The 13,723-nt window shown below is 44.3% G+C and overlaps 1 protein-coding gene across 2 annotated transcripts in view; it reads right to left on the bottom strand.

Moving 5' to 3' along the window:
- Positions 1-13,723, bottom strand: part of Tango6 (transport and golgi organization 6 homolog) — a 168,876-nt gene that overhangs the window by 29,467 nt on the left and 125,686 nt on the right. For both annotated transcript variants that reach the window (XM_055621412.1, XM_055621413.1), the window contains exon 17: positions 7,432-7,545. In XM_055621412.1, the coding sequence (XP_055477387.1) occupies positions 7,432-7,545 (114 nt within the window). The remainder of the gene's footprint in view (positions 1-7,431; positions 7,546-13,723) is intronic.

Below are 13,723 nucleotides of genomic sequence, written 5' to 3'. Positions count from 1 at the left end.
TCTTTCTTTCTTTCTTTCTTTCTTTCTTTCTTTCTTTCTTTCTTTCTCTCTCTCTCTTTCTTTCTCTCTCTCTCTCTCTCCAAGATAGGGTTTCTCTGTGTTGCTTTGGCTGTCATGGAACTCACTCCGTACAGCAGGCTGGCCTCACAAAGATCCTCCTGCCTCTGGGATTAAAGGCGTGCACCCCCACTGCCCAGCTCTTTTTTATTTTATTTTTTTTTTTTACATTAAGATAGAGTGGTTATGTAGTTCTGGCTGGCCTAGAACTTGCTATGTAGACTAGACTGGCTTTGAACTTGAGTGATCCTCTTGTCTCTGCATTTGAGGCTGAGATTATAGATGTGTGCCACCATGCCCAGCTGCTCCTTATTCTACTGTATATGTAGATGGTTTCCATTATTCATGGCAGTTAGACTATATAAAGTCAGCTGAATTAGTGCACAATGATGTTCTGTTCCCACTGGAAATACAAGGTAGGCTCCTCACAGCATTGGTTCTGCTAAAGCATTTACTCTGTACATACTTCTTTAAAACAAAAACAAAACTGTTTCATATTAGATAATTTCTATCTTTGAACTTAATTTTTTTTAAAGTTGGCTCTTTTTTGCTTTTAATTATATCCAATAACTTAAAAAATTATTTTTATTTTATGTGTCTGTACACCACATGACCGTTGGAGGCCAGAGAAGACATTGAACCCTCTGGGACTGGGGTTCCAGACAGTTGTTAGCCACCGTGCCAGTGCTGAGAACTGAGCCTGCAGCCTCTGTAAGAGCAGAAAGCACTCCTAACTGCTGAGCCAGCCCCACATTGTGTAACTTTTAACTGTATCTGAGGTATTAGAAATGTCCAGGGTTGGAGAGATGGCTCAGAGGTTAAGAGCACCAGCTGCTCTTCCAGAGGTCCTGAGTTCAATTCCCAGCAACCACATGGGGACCATCTATAATGAGATCCGGTGCTGTCTTCTGAGGTGCAGGTGTACATGCAAGCAGAACACTATATACATAATAAATAAATATATCTTAAAAAAACAAGACACACTAACAAAAAAGAGAAACGTACAGATTCTGCTTTCCAATGAAAAAATGAATGCATCTTTCTTTTCTCCTTTTGCCTTTTTGCAGTGCTGCGGATTGAACCAGGGCCTGTGCATGTCAGGTCAGCGTTCAATCCTGTGCTACACATTTGGTTGCTCTTTATTTTTTTATGTGTGTGAAAGGTCATGTGTGTATGTATATCAGTGCACTGAATTATATGGTTTGTGTACACATGAGTGACTTATCTGTGAGTCTGTGTGTGCATGTGTGTGTGCACGCGAGCGCACACCTGTATGTATCCGTGTACCTGTGCACATGTGCAGAGGCCAGAGGAGGATGTCAGGTGTGCTGCTCTAGCTCTCTCTGTTTTATTTCTGAGAGGCAGGGTCTCTCACTGAATTTCGAGCTACGCTGGCGACCAGCAAGCCTGCCATCCTGTCCTTGTTGCTTGCACCTCAGTGCTGGAAGTATAGGTTACATAACATAACAGCTGAGAGCTGAGACCAGATCATGATTCTTATACAGCCAGTACTCTTATGCATCCAGCCATCACTCTAGACACTCTGGGTTTTTTGTTTTGTTTTGTTTTTTAAAGTAGGCAGCTATATTGCCTGCTTCAGAGGTTAGCCACAGATGTAAACTCAGAGGATTGGGAAACCCCTCTCTAGATCTTCCCCTCTCAGGATTGCCTGTCTTTTTCTAGCACTTTGGTGTCACTAAATCCATCTTCTAGTTTTGGCCAAGAACACTTCTTTGCTAAGGTCCCTACTGTAGTAGAAGTTTTGGTTTCTTTAAAAACTCAGTTATGTTCTCTAAATATGTTTCTGTTTTAATCCCAAGTGTGGGATATGGGACTGCCTTAGTTTATCCACAGCTGATAATTGCCTTGTGTCGGGCGTGGTCTTTGCCAGCTGCAGATAGTGGAATTCTGAGGACTCTGAGAAGGTACAAATATGAAAGCCCAGATGGAGAGAATGGAAGGAGAATGGAGGAAGAAGGCCGCTTGTTCGTTCCACTGCTCTTTGCTAATTGCTGGACTGCTAGATATCCTGACCACTGAGATTGGTATTTTCCCAAAAGAACCCAACGTCCGTAACCAGCCAGAACTAAGTCTAAAGGGGTCTAAAGGGATCATTCCCTTTCCCTTCTAACCTTCTTTCTCTCCTACCTAGGGTTGGGAGGTTGGAAGGGAGGTAGTGGCATAAGGAACCCCAAATAAAGTAGAATTAAAAAATAGTACCTACACCCTACAGTATTGAGAGCCACATCAAATACCTTTTCAACTTGTCCCTACACAGTAAAAGCCAAGAACACGGAAACTCCTATGCGCACGGTCTAAGTCTGCACTCCCCCTAAGACCCTGCCTGCTCCTCCTCCTCTCTCAGGCAGTCGCTCACTGTATCAACTCAGACTGTATGGCTGCTATCTGAAGGAGTACCAGCTTCACAGGGCAGTGTTCAACTTCCACTGCCTAATGACATGAATGCGTATATTCTAGAGATTTCTACTACCTAGAACAAGAGCGTCACTGGACGAAGATCAAACTTGGGAAGAGGGAGATAGTCACGCACCATCTCTTTACTCTGAGGCCCACCTTGTTCTTTCTGTACTGAGGTCTGTTCTTAGCTCTGAAACCAACACTAGCTACAGGTCTGAACATGCCATGCCTCCTCTCCTGGGTATTCCTAGTAAATGTGTTTTTCAGTCAGGTTAAGGTAGATAGGAGTTTAAAGCAGGTAAATTCTGGCCTATTTACTATTGGGCTGTATATTAAACAGATGTCGTTTAAAGCTAAAATAAAGGTAAGAAGAGGCACGCACCCTTTCCCCACTAAGAAAGTGAATGCAGATTTTGTGTTGATTGCCAAAAGACAAAACTCTGGCTACTTTCAAATGGGAATGAGCTAAAAACTACCTCATGGATTAAAAGCAGTGACGGTTTCCCTCTTTATCCCAATTTATCTCTCCACCTCCTTGTCCAGCTGCTGTAACCAGAGCCTGGGTCCCACATGCAGAAGCAACAGATGAAATCCAGCATTATCTCCAGCTAGCTGTAGTTGGGGAGATGGTGATTAGCAGGACAGAAGGGAATACGTAAAACCTTGTTAACAGAGTGGCATTTTCACTTCAGCTGTTCCTGGGGGCGAAACAGCTCCAAAGAGAAATGTCAGCGTGAGCTTTGCAGCTATCTCCTCTCCCCATTACAGTGGCCAGGTACAATCACACCTACGATTACAAGATTAACACCTGGTCTCAAGGACGCAGGAGAGAGAGGAGTCAGGCGTCTGTCTGTCCTATTTCCATTCCTTCATCACTGAGCAAGCACAATTCACAAGTTTCAGTGAGTATGGACTAGAGATCTGGACAACATTTTTGAAAGTGACAAAGGTCTTTAAGGCTCTTAGCTTCCATTAGCTATTTACAGGTGTGAGACACATGGTTGAAGTTTCTATTTCTTCCTCCTTTTTTCTCCTCCTGTAAGACATGTTATTCTTGAACTTGGCTTTGTAGCCAGGGAGACCTCCTGATCCTCCTGCTATCAACTCCTGAGTGCTGAGACTATAGACACATACTAGTACACATGGCTTTTAGAGTTTCTGCTCCATCTTTCACTAACTCACTCCAATTTTCTCTAACTTGCACACACATAATCTCTCTCTTGTGTGTGTACATGTATGTATGCTGTAACTCATACTCAGTAAGGATTCATGCACTAACAGAAGTTTTTTCTTTTTTGACTATTGGGATCAAACCTAGGGTCTTTAACTACTAAGCATGAAGTCTGAAGTGAGCTACACCCCATGTCCAGAGTTTCATAAGTATATTTTGATTTATTCATGCAGCCCAGAAGCATTCGTTCTGCAGCAGACAATGACCTCGACCTCCTGACCCTCCTGCCTCTAGCTCCCAAGTTTTGGGATTACAAGTGTACACCACCACGCTGAGCTTTGATTTCTTTTTGAAAATTGTAACTATTGTATATTTTATTATTTATCACCTGCTTATTTGCCTGTACATGTGTATCTCCATGCATATGCCTGAGAAGGTCAGAGGTCAGATTGGCTAATGCTGGAGTTATAGGCCTTTGTAAGCTGTCTGATGTGGGTGGTGGGAACTAACCTTGGGCCTGAGGCAAGAGCAACTGCTGTTCTTATCACTGAGCCACTACTCCAGCCCCTGTTTTGTTTTGTTTTTGCTTTTATTGTTGTTTTGGTTTTTCAAGACAGGGTTTCTCTGTGTAGCGTTGACTGATCTAGACTTGCTTTGTAGACCAGGCTGGCCTTGAACTCGCAGATATCTACCTGCCTCTGTTTCCCCAAGTGCTGGGTTTATAGGCACGCGCCACTGTGCCTGGCTCTCCAGCCTCTTAAACTGACTTCTATTGTAAAATAATTTTAGACTTCTGGAAGATTTTAGGATAGAATCCCCATATTTCACTCACCCAAGCTCCCCAGTTATTAACAATTTACAGTGATATTCACTAGAGACACAGGTTAGTGCAGACTAGAATGTGTAAAGCTCTAAATTCAACCCCCAGTTCCAATGAGAAAATTAAAAAAAAAAAAAAAAAAAAAAACAGCAAAAAGAACAATACAAGGACAATGATTTATCTGCCAGAAGCTTCACAGACTTTGTTGTTGTTTGAGATAGGATCTTGCTATATAGCCCAGGCTGCTTTACCTCCTAAATGCTGGGATTATTTGAATCCACATGGTGCCTAGCTTAAGTTATTTCTTGGGTGGCTGGTGATTGAGCCCAGGGCCTTTCTGTAATGAAATTATTATTATTATTTTTTCCCCAGAGCTGAGGACCGAATTCAGGGCCTTGAGCTTGCTAGGCAAGCTCTACCACTGAGCTAAACCCCCAACCCCCAGGGCCTTCCTGATGTGAGCAAGTACTAGACCACTGAGGTACATCCCAGCCCTGCAGAGATTAATAAAAAACAGATCTTTCTCTTTCTTTCCTTTTTTGCTTTGTTTTCCAATACAGGGTTTCTCTGTGGCCTTGGCTGCCCTGGAACTTGTTCTGTAGACCAGGCTGGCCCTGAACTCACAGCTCCATCTGCTCCTGCCTCCTGAGTGCTAGGATTAAAGGCGTGCACCACCACTGCCTGTCCACAGATGTTTCTTAATTGTCATTTGTTCAAAAGCTGTTTCTATTAAGAGTTTTTTTTTAATTTTATTTTTTTCTTATCAGTTACATTTTATTAACTCTGTATCCCAGCCGTATCCCGCTCCCTCATTCCCTCCCAATCCCACCCTCCCTCCCTCATCTCCACCGTGCCCCTTTCCAAGTCCACTGATTGGGGAGGATCTCTTCCCCATTCATCTGATCCTGTTTTATCAGGTATCTTCAGGACTGGCTGCAAAGCCCTCCTCTGTGGCCTAACAGTACTGCTCCTCCCTTGGGGGGTGGGGAGATCAAAGAGCCAGTCATTGAGTTCCTGTTAGAAATAGTCCTTGTTCCCCTCACTATGGGAAACCAATTGGTTACTGAGCTACCACAGGCTACATCTGAGCAGAGGTTCTAGGTTATATCCATACATGGTCCTTGGTTGAATGTCAGTCTCAGAAAAGACCCTATGCCCAGATATATTTGGTCCTTGTGGAGCTCCTATCCTTTCCACATCATACTAACTCCCCTTCTTTCATATGATTCCCTGTACTCTGCCGAAGGTTTGGTCATGAGTCTTTTTATCTGCTTTGAAAACACTGCTAGTTAGAGTCTTTCAGATACACTCAGTAGACTCCTGTCATACGTTCAATGCACATCCCATCTGTCTTTCTAAACGAGGATTGATCATTTTACCCCATGTCCGCTCTCTTGATTAATTTGTTTCATTCTATGAATTGCAAGGTATGGAGCACATGTCCCCTATCTCATCAGTAGACAAAATAGGTGAGAACTTCATTACTGTGCAATCCTTCCTCTATCGAAGCTCTAGTGACTCAGCCAGACCACTCTTCCCCACGTCCTTTGTGTCACTATTAGTCACTTCCTCATATCCATTTCCTGCCATCTTTCTTGCTAACTAAACTTTGATTTTGTTCCAGGCATAAATGTGCCAGCTAACCACAGCATCAAGACACCGACATGGTACAGAAGGGAGGCTAGGTAAGCATCAAGACACGGTACAGAAGGGAGGCTAGGTAAGCATTCAGGCTAATGAATAACACACAAGCAAGCTGGGGGGAGGGTGACGCTGGAAAACCCTCCACCAAAGGATGTAATGCGCCTGGAATTGCCTTTTTTCCTGCGTTCTTTATTTCTCTCTTAAGTCAGTTCTAGAGGACACAGCTACAGCAGCCACACTGCAGTTAGGAGACAAAGGGCCACGACAATTGCAAACACACCGGCCCTGCTATAGCTGAACTACTAAGAAATGCACGGTTCTTGTGATTTGATAAAAACAAATCCTTACTTGTTGAGGCCACTGCAGTCAAGCTTTTAAAACTTGCAGGAGAACATGTTCATGCCACATGAGCTCATTCAATCCAATCCTTACCCCAGACAAAGCACATGAGAAGGCAGAGAAGTGCAGCTGGGGGTGACGAATAGGGAAGTGGCTGTTTGGAAATTCAGTTGCCAGGCTGAACAATAGCAAGTAGGCATTTATGGAGAAAGCGTGGCTGTGTAAGGTCGGAAGGGAATAACTGAGAGTGCTTACATGTACAAACAGGTATCAGCAACCTGATATGGTAAAATAGAAGCATGAATAAAGCTTCTCTGTGTGATAGAACAATCACTCTTACAATGGCTTCCCAGAGGGTTGGTTAAATACTGATGTACAAGCCACAGATGAGTGTGTGGATGCCAGCAAGTGAACTATTAATACAGACTCTATCTGAACCAGCTGGGAAGGCCGTTCCATTAGAAGGAAGAAGGAAATTAATTTGAGGTCACTCAATCTAAGCACACATTTGGATGCATAAACTTTCTTCCTGTATTGGCTGTATACTGGGTTGAGGTCCAAACAAACCCACTTGAGGGAAGGAAGAAAGTGTAATTTATGCCACAAGAAGAGTATGAATTGAACTCAGAGTTGGCAAGGCATTCTCTTCAATAAAGCCTCCTGTACACAGGCATGAACAAGAGAGTGAGTCAGAAGACAAGCCTCCGGAGTTCAGGCTGCAGAACAGGGTAAATGTGCTCCATAGCTCACCTTGGAAGCTGCCCTGAGAGAATGCCAGGACCACGGCCTCAGGAAACGTGTGTGGTTTTCCTGAAGCAGTTACTGTGCAAGTCTAAGGCATCACAGAGACTCTTACTGAAGATGCATATGATATCATTTTCTTGCTATGAAAACTCTGTGGATAAACTCACATCTAAGAGAAAGGTTTGCACTCGGCTAACAGAACAACACGAGGGGGATGCGATGGGGGAGGAGGGCTTACCTCAGTTGCTTTCTGGCTGAGTCCCCGAAGCAGCAGCACAACCACATGGATGGCAGCTCTACGCACCTGAACGTCACTGTCTGTTTTAGCCACAGCAACCAGGCAGGCCGTCACCTAGGAGGATGACAGAAGAGGTCAACAGGAAATCAGGACTGCACAATTACCTATAGCCTCCCAACTGTGTTCTTCATAGTCACACAGTCCTCAGGAGCAATCTGGCTTAGAAAGGAGTGGCTTGGTTTCCTCGTGCTCAATGGAGAAGGTGAGAGCTAGTGGCAGAGGTCTTGAAATAGTCAAGCTTTTCTGGAAAAGATCAAATCTGGTTTGAAACTCACCAGGGAGTGCACACATGTCTGCAAAACATGTATTTCAAAAAAGGAAAAGCCAAAATGCAAGTATCTCTCTAAGACTGGGGAAAAGGTGTAGTTACTCGTCTTTAGGAACACCACATTAGAGGAAGGAAAGGTGGGTCAATGCAGTTCTTAGAGCCCCAGGACCATGAGACCTAGTGAAGGAGCTTCAGAGTCCCTGGCCTGACATAAAAATGGTATGCAGCTGATGAAACCTTCAGCGTAGGGTTAAGAGGAGAGAGATACTCACTTCCCTCTGCATGTCCACCCAGTCCTGCAAACCCAGTGACCACTCTAGGAGGTCAGCATGGCCAATTTCAAAATTAGGATCTGAGTTTGAAACTGGCACAAATAAGAAAAGAGGGGGGGGGAGGTAGAGATTCTGCCAGGCTCTTCCTTTGTGGAAGAGATCTTTCAGCACTCAGGCACTTTCAAAGACAACTGTATTTCAGAAAAGAAAAGACTAGAAATTACTTGCAAAACATGGTGTCGTGTAGGTCAGTTAAGTGGCTCGGAGGGTACAAGTGTGAGGGGCTCAAGCCTGGTGACCTGAGCTCTGCCTCTACAATCCGTATAAAGGGGGAAAGAGAGAACTGACCCCTGAAAACTGTCCTCTGACTGACACACACACACACACAGCCATATACACATCACCAATAATTACATGTAATAAAAATGAGATAGTGCAGGGCTAGGGATAGCTCTGTGGGTAAACTGCTTGCTGTGCAAACATGAGGACCTGAGTTTGAAACTGGCACATATAGAAGAGAGAAGAGGAGGAAGGGATGGAGGGAGGAGGGAGGATGGAGGAGAGAGAAGAGAGAAAGAGATAGAGATTGATTCTAAACCCTGTACTGGCTATCCTACCACTGTTCCTCATAAGCAGTTACTTCACACAAAAACTTCACTAATGAGGCACCATTAACAATAACAACAACTTTCCTGAGGCATTCATGCAAGTTTTAAAAGGAAAAACATGACTTTTGTGGGTCACATGGCAATAACAAGCTGTGAATATGTCTAAATTATTCAACTGGTTTCTCACATAGTTTTACTATTAGGTTTTCATTGTGTGCTTGTATTTCTTGGCCAACAGTGGAGGGAATTCTAGCCATGATAAGAAAATAGCCAGATCGTGTATTAGAAAACATGTATAAATACTGCTTATGTTCAAAGGATGGGGAATACAGGCACAATGAGGAAATAGGCTTGTGTAGAAATTTTAACTATGCAGGTTGTATTTTTTACAGCTTTCAAACAGTTGGGCAGAGTTCAAAGTGTCTAATTAATCAGTGATGGCAGCAAGATTAGAAGAAGGAGGCCTGTTCTGAAATATAATTGCATCTGTGATGTGCTGGCATTCCATCAAGTCGTGCATCTATTATACAAACTTGAGTTTGGAAGGGAAGAGAAACTGCAACCCACTGGGAGACATTGTTCAGAAAGATCCAGTAAGTTACTTCTCTGCTTTGGACCAACCTCCAACCCCAAGGCTAGCAGGGGCAGCTTCCATGCCCCTGGCACTAACGGTAGAAGCATTTTAGTCCTAAGAGGAATTCCTTGGGCCACCTCCAAAGAGGCAACAATATAATAGCTACCTCCACTTTCAAGCTTAGTATTTACAAGGTAGGAACTGAAGGCAGAGAAACAAGTTAGAGCTAGGTTGTAGTCTTTCCAGACACATGAAAGTTTTCCTTACTTGGTTTCATAACATAGGAACCCAGCCCAGAGCAATGTCACAAGCCGAGGAGGCTCCTAAGTGCTTGTCTGCGTCTCTCAAGGTGCAGCTTGGGGCCCACAGTTCTGGTTTGGGAGGGCATGGTTTCCACTTTGGAACCCTGCTGGTGCTTGCTTACCTTTGCCTCCTCTGTTCTGCCTCCCTGTACCTCAGTTCTCAGTGCAAGCCTGGCTCTGACTGTTAAACTACAACTTGGATATCCTGGAGAGGCATCCTGTTTGGAAAAGGGCCTTTTCATCAAAGTCATTTCTTAAATCCCTAGGCCATCTTGAGCATACAGTGGAGAGAACTGTGCTCCTCTGTAGGAAGGGGTTGCTGGCATGGCTGGCAGCTTATGTGCCAGCTGCAAGCAGCTGCTCAGGACAATCAGGAAGAGGACTCAGACCAGAAGAGGCCCATGAACCTTCCTCAATGCCTCTGCCACCAGGATCCTATGAACATGGAATTGCTGCCACGACATTTTGTATGGCCTTGTGTCATCTAAAGCTCCTGCCCACACCAGGTCCTCAGGCTTAGATCACATACTGCTTTCTGTAGGCTGATGTCACGTGCATCTGTCTGACACTAGGAGCAGGGAAACTACAAGGCTGTCACCTCCGTCTAGCCTGAATAAGTCACTCCATGGCTAGTCTCTCACCTCTCACTCCAAGGGCAGACTAAGCCTTGGTGAACCACAGACATGATGTAAGGTCTTTACTAATTTATGGATGGGTATAATATTCCCACTTTCCACTTCTACGTTCTCCCACAGGACAGAAATGCATTTTGTATTAATTTGTGACACTTGCCCTGAGGATCAGTGTACCTGTTCTAATAAGGGTTATTGCTGAAGGAGTTCTCTTCACAGGCTGAATCGCAACAACCATATAGTCACTCCTGAAAGCCAGACAGAAGAAAAGACGATGGCTGCTTTGGAAACAATAATGTCCAGGTCAAGCAATTCAACGATTCATAGGAGCCAACAGAAATAAGGAAAATCATTACTCCTCAAAACAGCTGGCACAAACGAAGTATAGTAAGACTATAAAAATGAAGACAATAAAATGGCAAGATTACCAGTAACTGACTTTGGAAAATTCCAGAAGAGAAGTTATAAGAGTTGAGATATAAACCAAGAAAACAGGACCCCAGTGTCCCAGCTGTCTCCCCACCTCCAAAGCTTCGTTTGGTACAATTCAGTTTTTGGTGTGCCAACATGTCTGCACTAGGTCCGTTGGTGAACTACAAACCAATATTTACTATGAGCTCAGCTTAATCATTCAACCTGCCAGAAAAGTAAACATGATGGTTACTTGAGCTTCTTCAGGGGTCCCCAAAGCATCATTGTCAGGTACCTTGTCATGTGTGAAACTACATTGATGGTAGAAAAGCATATGATAAACTCAGAGGATGTGTTGGTTTAAGTGGGAATGTCCCCCACAGACTGGCATTTGAATACTTGGTTCCCAGTTGATAGTCCTGTTTGGTGAAGCTCAGTAGGTACATCCTTGCTGGAGGAAGTACATCAATGGGGGCAGGCTTTGAGTTTTCAGCTTGTACCACTCCCAGGTGGCTCTTTTCATTTATGCTTTCGGTTCAAAATGTGAGCCTTGCTGCATGTGCTAGCATAGGTACAGCACTTGAGAGGCAAAGTCAGGCAGATCTCTGGGAGTCTGAGGACAGCCTGATCTACACAGAGACAATGTCTTTGAAAAAAAAAAAAAAAGACAAGAAAGAAAGGAAGGATGGAAAGAAGGAAGAAAAATAAAAGAAAGAAAGAAAGAAAGGAAGGAAGGAAGGAAGGAAGGAAGGAAGGAAGAGAGAAAGAAAAAAAGAAAGAAAAGATGTGAGCCTTCAGCTTCCTGTTCCTGCCACCATGCCTTCATACCATCATCATGGACTCTAGCTCTCCTCAATTGTAAGCCCAAATAAACTCCTTCATCTACAGGTTGCCTTTGTCATGTTTTATCACAACAATAGAAAAGTAGCTAATACAAACAGTTACTTTGTAACAGACCTCAGAGCCAAAGCATGGAATTTTGGGCATTCCTTGGCTTGTCACCTGGGGCACATCACATTAGCTGGCTTGAAGACAGGCCTCTTCCTGTGGTACACTTAAATCACATTACTTCACACAGAGTGATAAAGATGAAAGAGCCTATCAAGATTTGGTTTCAAGCAACACATTACTTAACATGAACAAGAAGATGTGGAAAAAATGATAATGTAACAGGCTAAATCTTGACAACAACAAAGAAGAAAAACTTGAATTCCCAGTATGAATATGGAAGAGTTGAACCTCTACTTCTTTCCCTCTCTGCCAGCCAACACCATATAAAATGCAAAGTGCTCCCAAATCTGGACCACTGATTTAGGACAGCTCTCTTCAGATGCCACATCTTGAGGGGCAAATGTCCCCAGAGCAAAGCGTATCAGAGGAGGCTTTGATGGCCAGTTCAACTTTCTGACAAAGTAGATTATGCACCTGCTCTTCTTCTGCCTTCCTAGCACTTATCAGGATGATTTTTCTAATACAAAGTGCCAGCTCTGTGATAGCCCTCTGGGCTTGGTCTACTGAATCACTTTCTTGTCCTGTCCATTTTATACTCTACTGAGAATTTGAGACAGAAAGAGTCCTTTGTATATTTTAGTGTTCCAAGCATATAACCAATGTATAGGAAGGAGACCTGTGGACAGATGATGAAGAACTAATAAAGATGTCACAGTGACCTCAGTACTGCTTCTGCTCTGTCTACTCATCTCACACAAAGGAAAGGCCCAAAGACTGTGCAAGCCCATGTGAACTGCCCAGTACCTTTCCAATGCTGGCTCCTACTGTGCTTTCTCTTACCCTCCCCTCTCCGGCCACACTGGTCTTGGACCTGCCACTACAGGGAATGTTATCCTCCAGTGTGGGGCTCTACTGGATATGTCTGAAGTCCTACAAGCCATTTATTTGCACTTGCTCTATGATGATGGACTCCCTTTTCTCAGCAGGGTTCTAAAAGTGTCCCCTGATCTGAATGACTCCAAGTCTTGTAAGGAGCATTACATAGCCCTCATGGCAGATTACAGGCCAGACCCTTTCCTGATGAGAAAACCACTCCACCAAACATCTGGGAATTTGCCTCACCCTGTTAAGGATCTTAGTCCTGCAGTGACCTTCAATTGTACTTCAACTGTGAGATTTCCCCCTCACCCACAGGATAATTAAGTACTGTATCTTGTGATAGGACCATACTACTGCCTGGAAAATGAGGCACTGTACCACTACATGCAACTCAAGTAATCAAGTATCCCTGACACCCTGACCCCAGCAAATCAAACACTTTCACCCCCCAAATCCCTCCCACTACCCAAAGGTTTACAAACCCTCGATTCCAAATAAATGTGCTGGGGGTGCATTTATGCTGCTGACTGGTCTTGTGATACCATCAGCCTTCCACCATGGCTGTGTGAGATTTGTCTTTTACCCCCCACTGGGCCGCATCTCGCGGGGCCTGCCCTCCAGCCCACTAGGTCTGGGCCTCAGCAGGCCATGTGTCTCAGCTGTAGTTCTACCAGCCATGAGCTTCTGCCCGCACCTCTGTGATGCTCAGCACAGCAGCTCAACCAAGAGCTGTAACACTCTGGTATCACCGCAGCCTGTGGAATGCCACGGCCATCGTCGAGCTCTAAAAGAGCTAACTGTAACCCTCTGTGGAAAACACTTTTCCACACCCTGGCTTGCCCCTGAGAGATATGGAACCCCCATTCTCTGTCTAGAAGCCAGTCCCAGGCCCCTGCTGAAACCCAGGCCCCTGCTGAACACTCCAGGTACATGAAGCCCCCTTTTTCCTTGCATCTTTGCTCAAACGTCACCCAACAGAAAACTCTGCCTGTCCATCTTATTTGTACCCAATAACAAACTCCCTCTTATCTCACTAGGTGTAACTTCCTAGTGACCTACCATTGTGACATTTATTTTTCTACTGTGTGTTCCTTATCTCCAGAATATCAGTCAGGCCTATAAGGGCACAGATTTTTCCTGTGCTCACATCTGGTTCTTACCATCCAGCATATGACTTGGCTGTAGGCCCAACTGGCAGAGTATGTGTTCAAAACATGTCTACTAAATGACTAAACAAAATGGAGACCTACTGACAAAGCTGCCAGTTGGTAGTGGTACACTCCTTTAATCCCAGCACTTTCGAGGAAGAGGAAGGCAGATCTCTGAACTCAAGGC

This window comes from Psammomys obesus, unplaced genomic scaffold (genome assembly GCF_907164565.1).
Source record: "Psammomys obesus unplaced genomic scaffold, mPsaObe1.curated_primary_1811, whole genome shotgun sequence".
Taxonomy (NCBI): Eukaryota; Metazoa; Chordata; class Mammalia; order Rodentia; family Muridae; genus Psammomys; species Psammomys obesus.
Note: the sequence above shows the minus strand (reverse complement) of the source record. Positions and strands in the feature narration are given on the sequence as shown.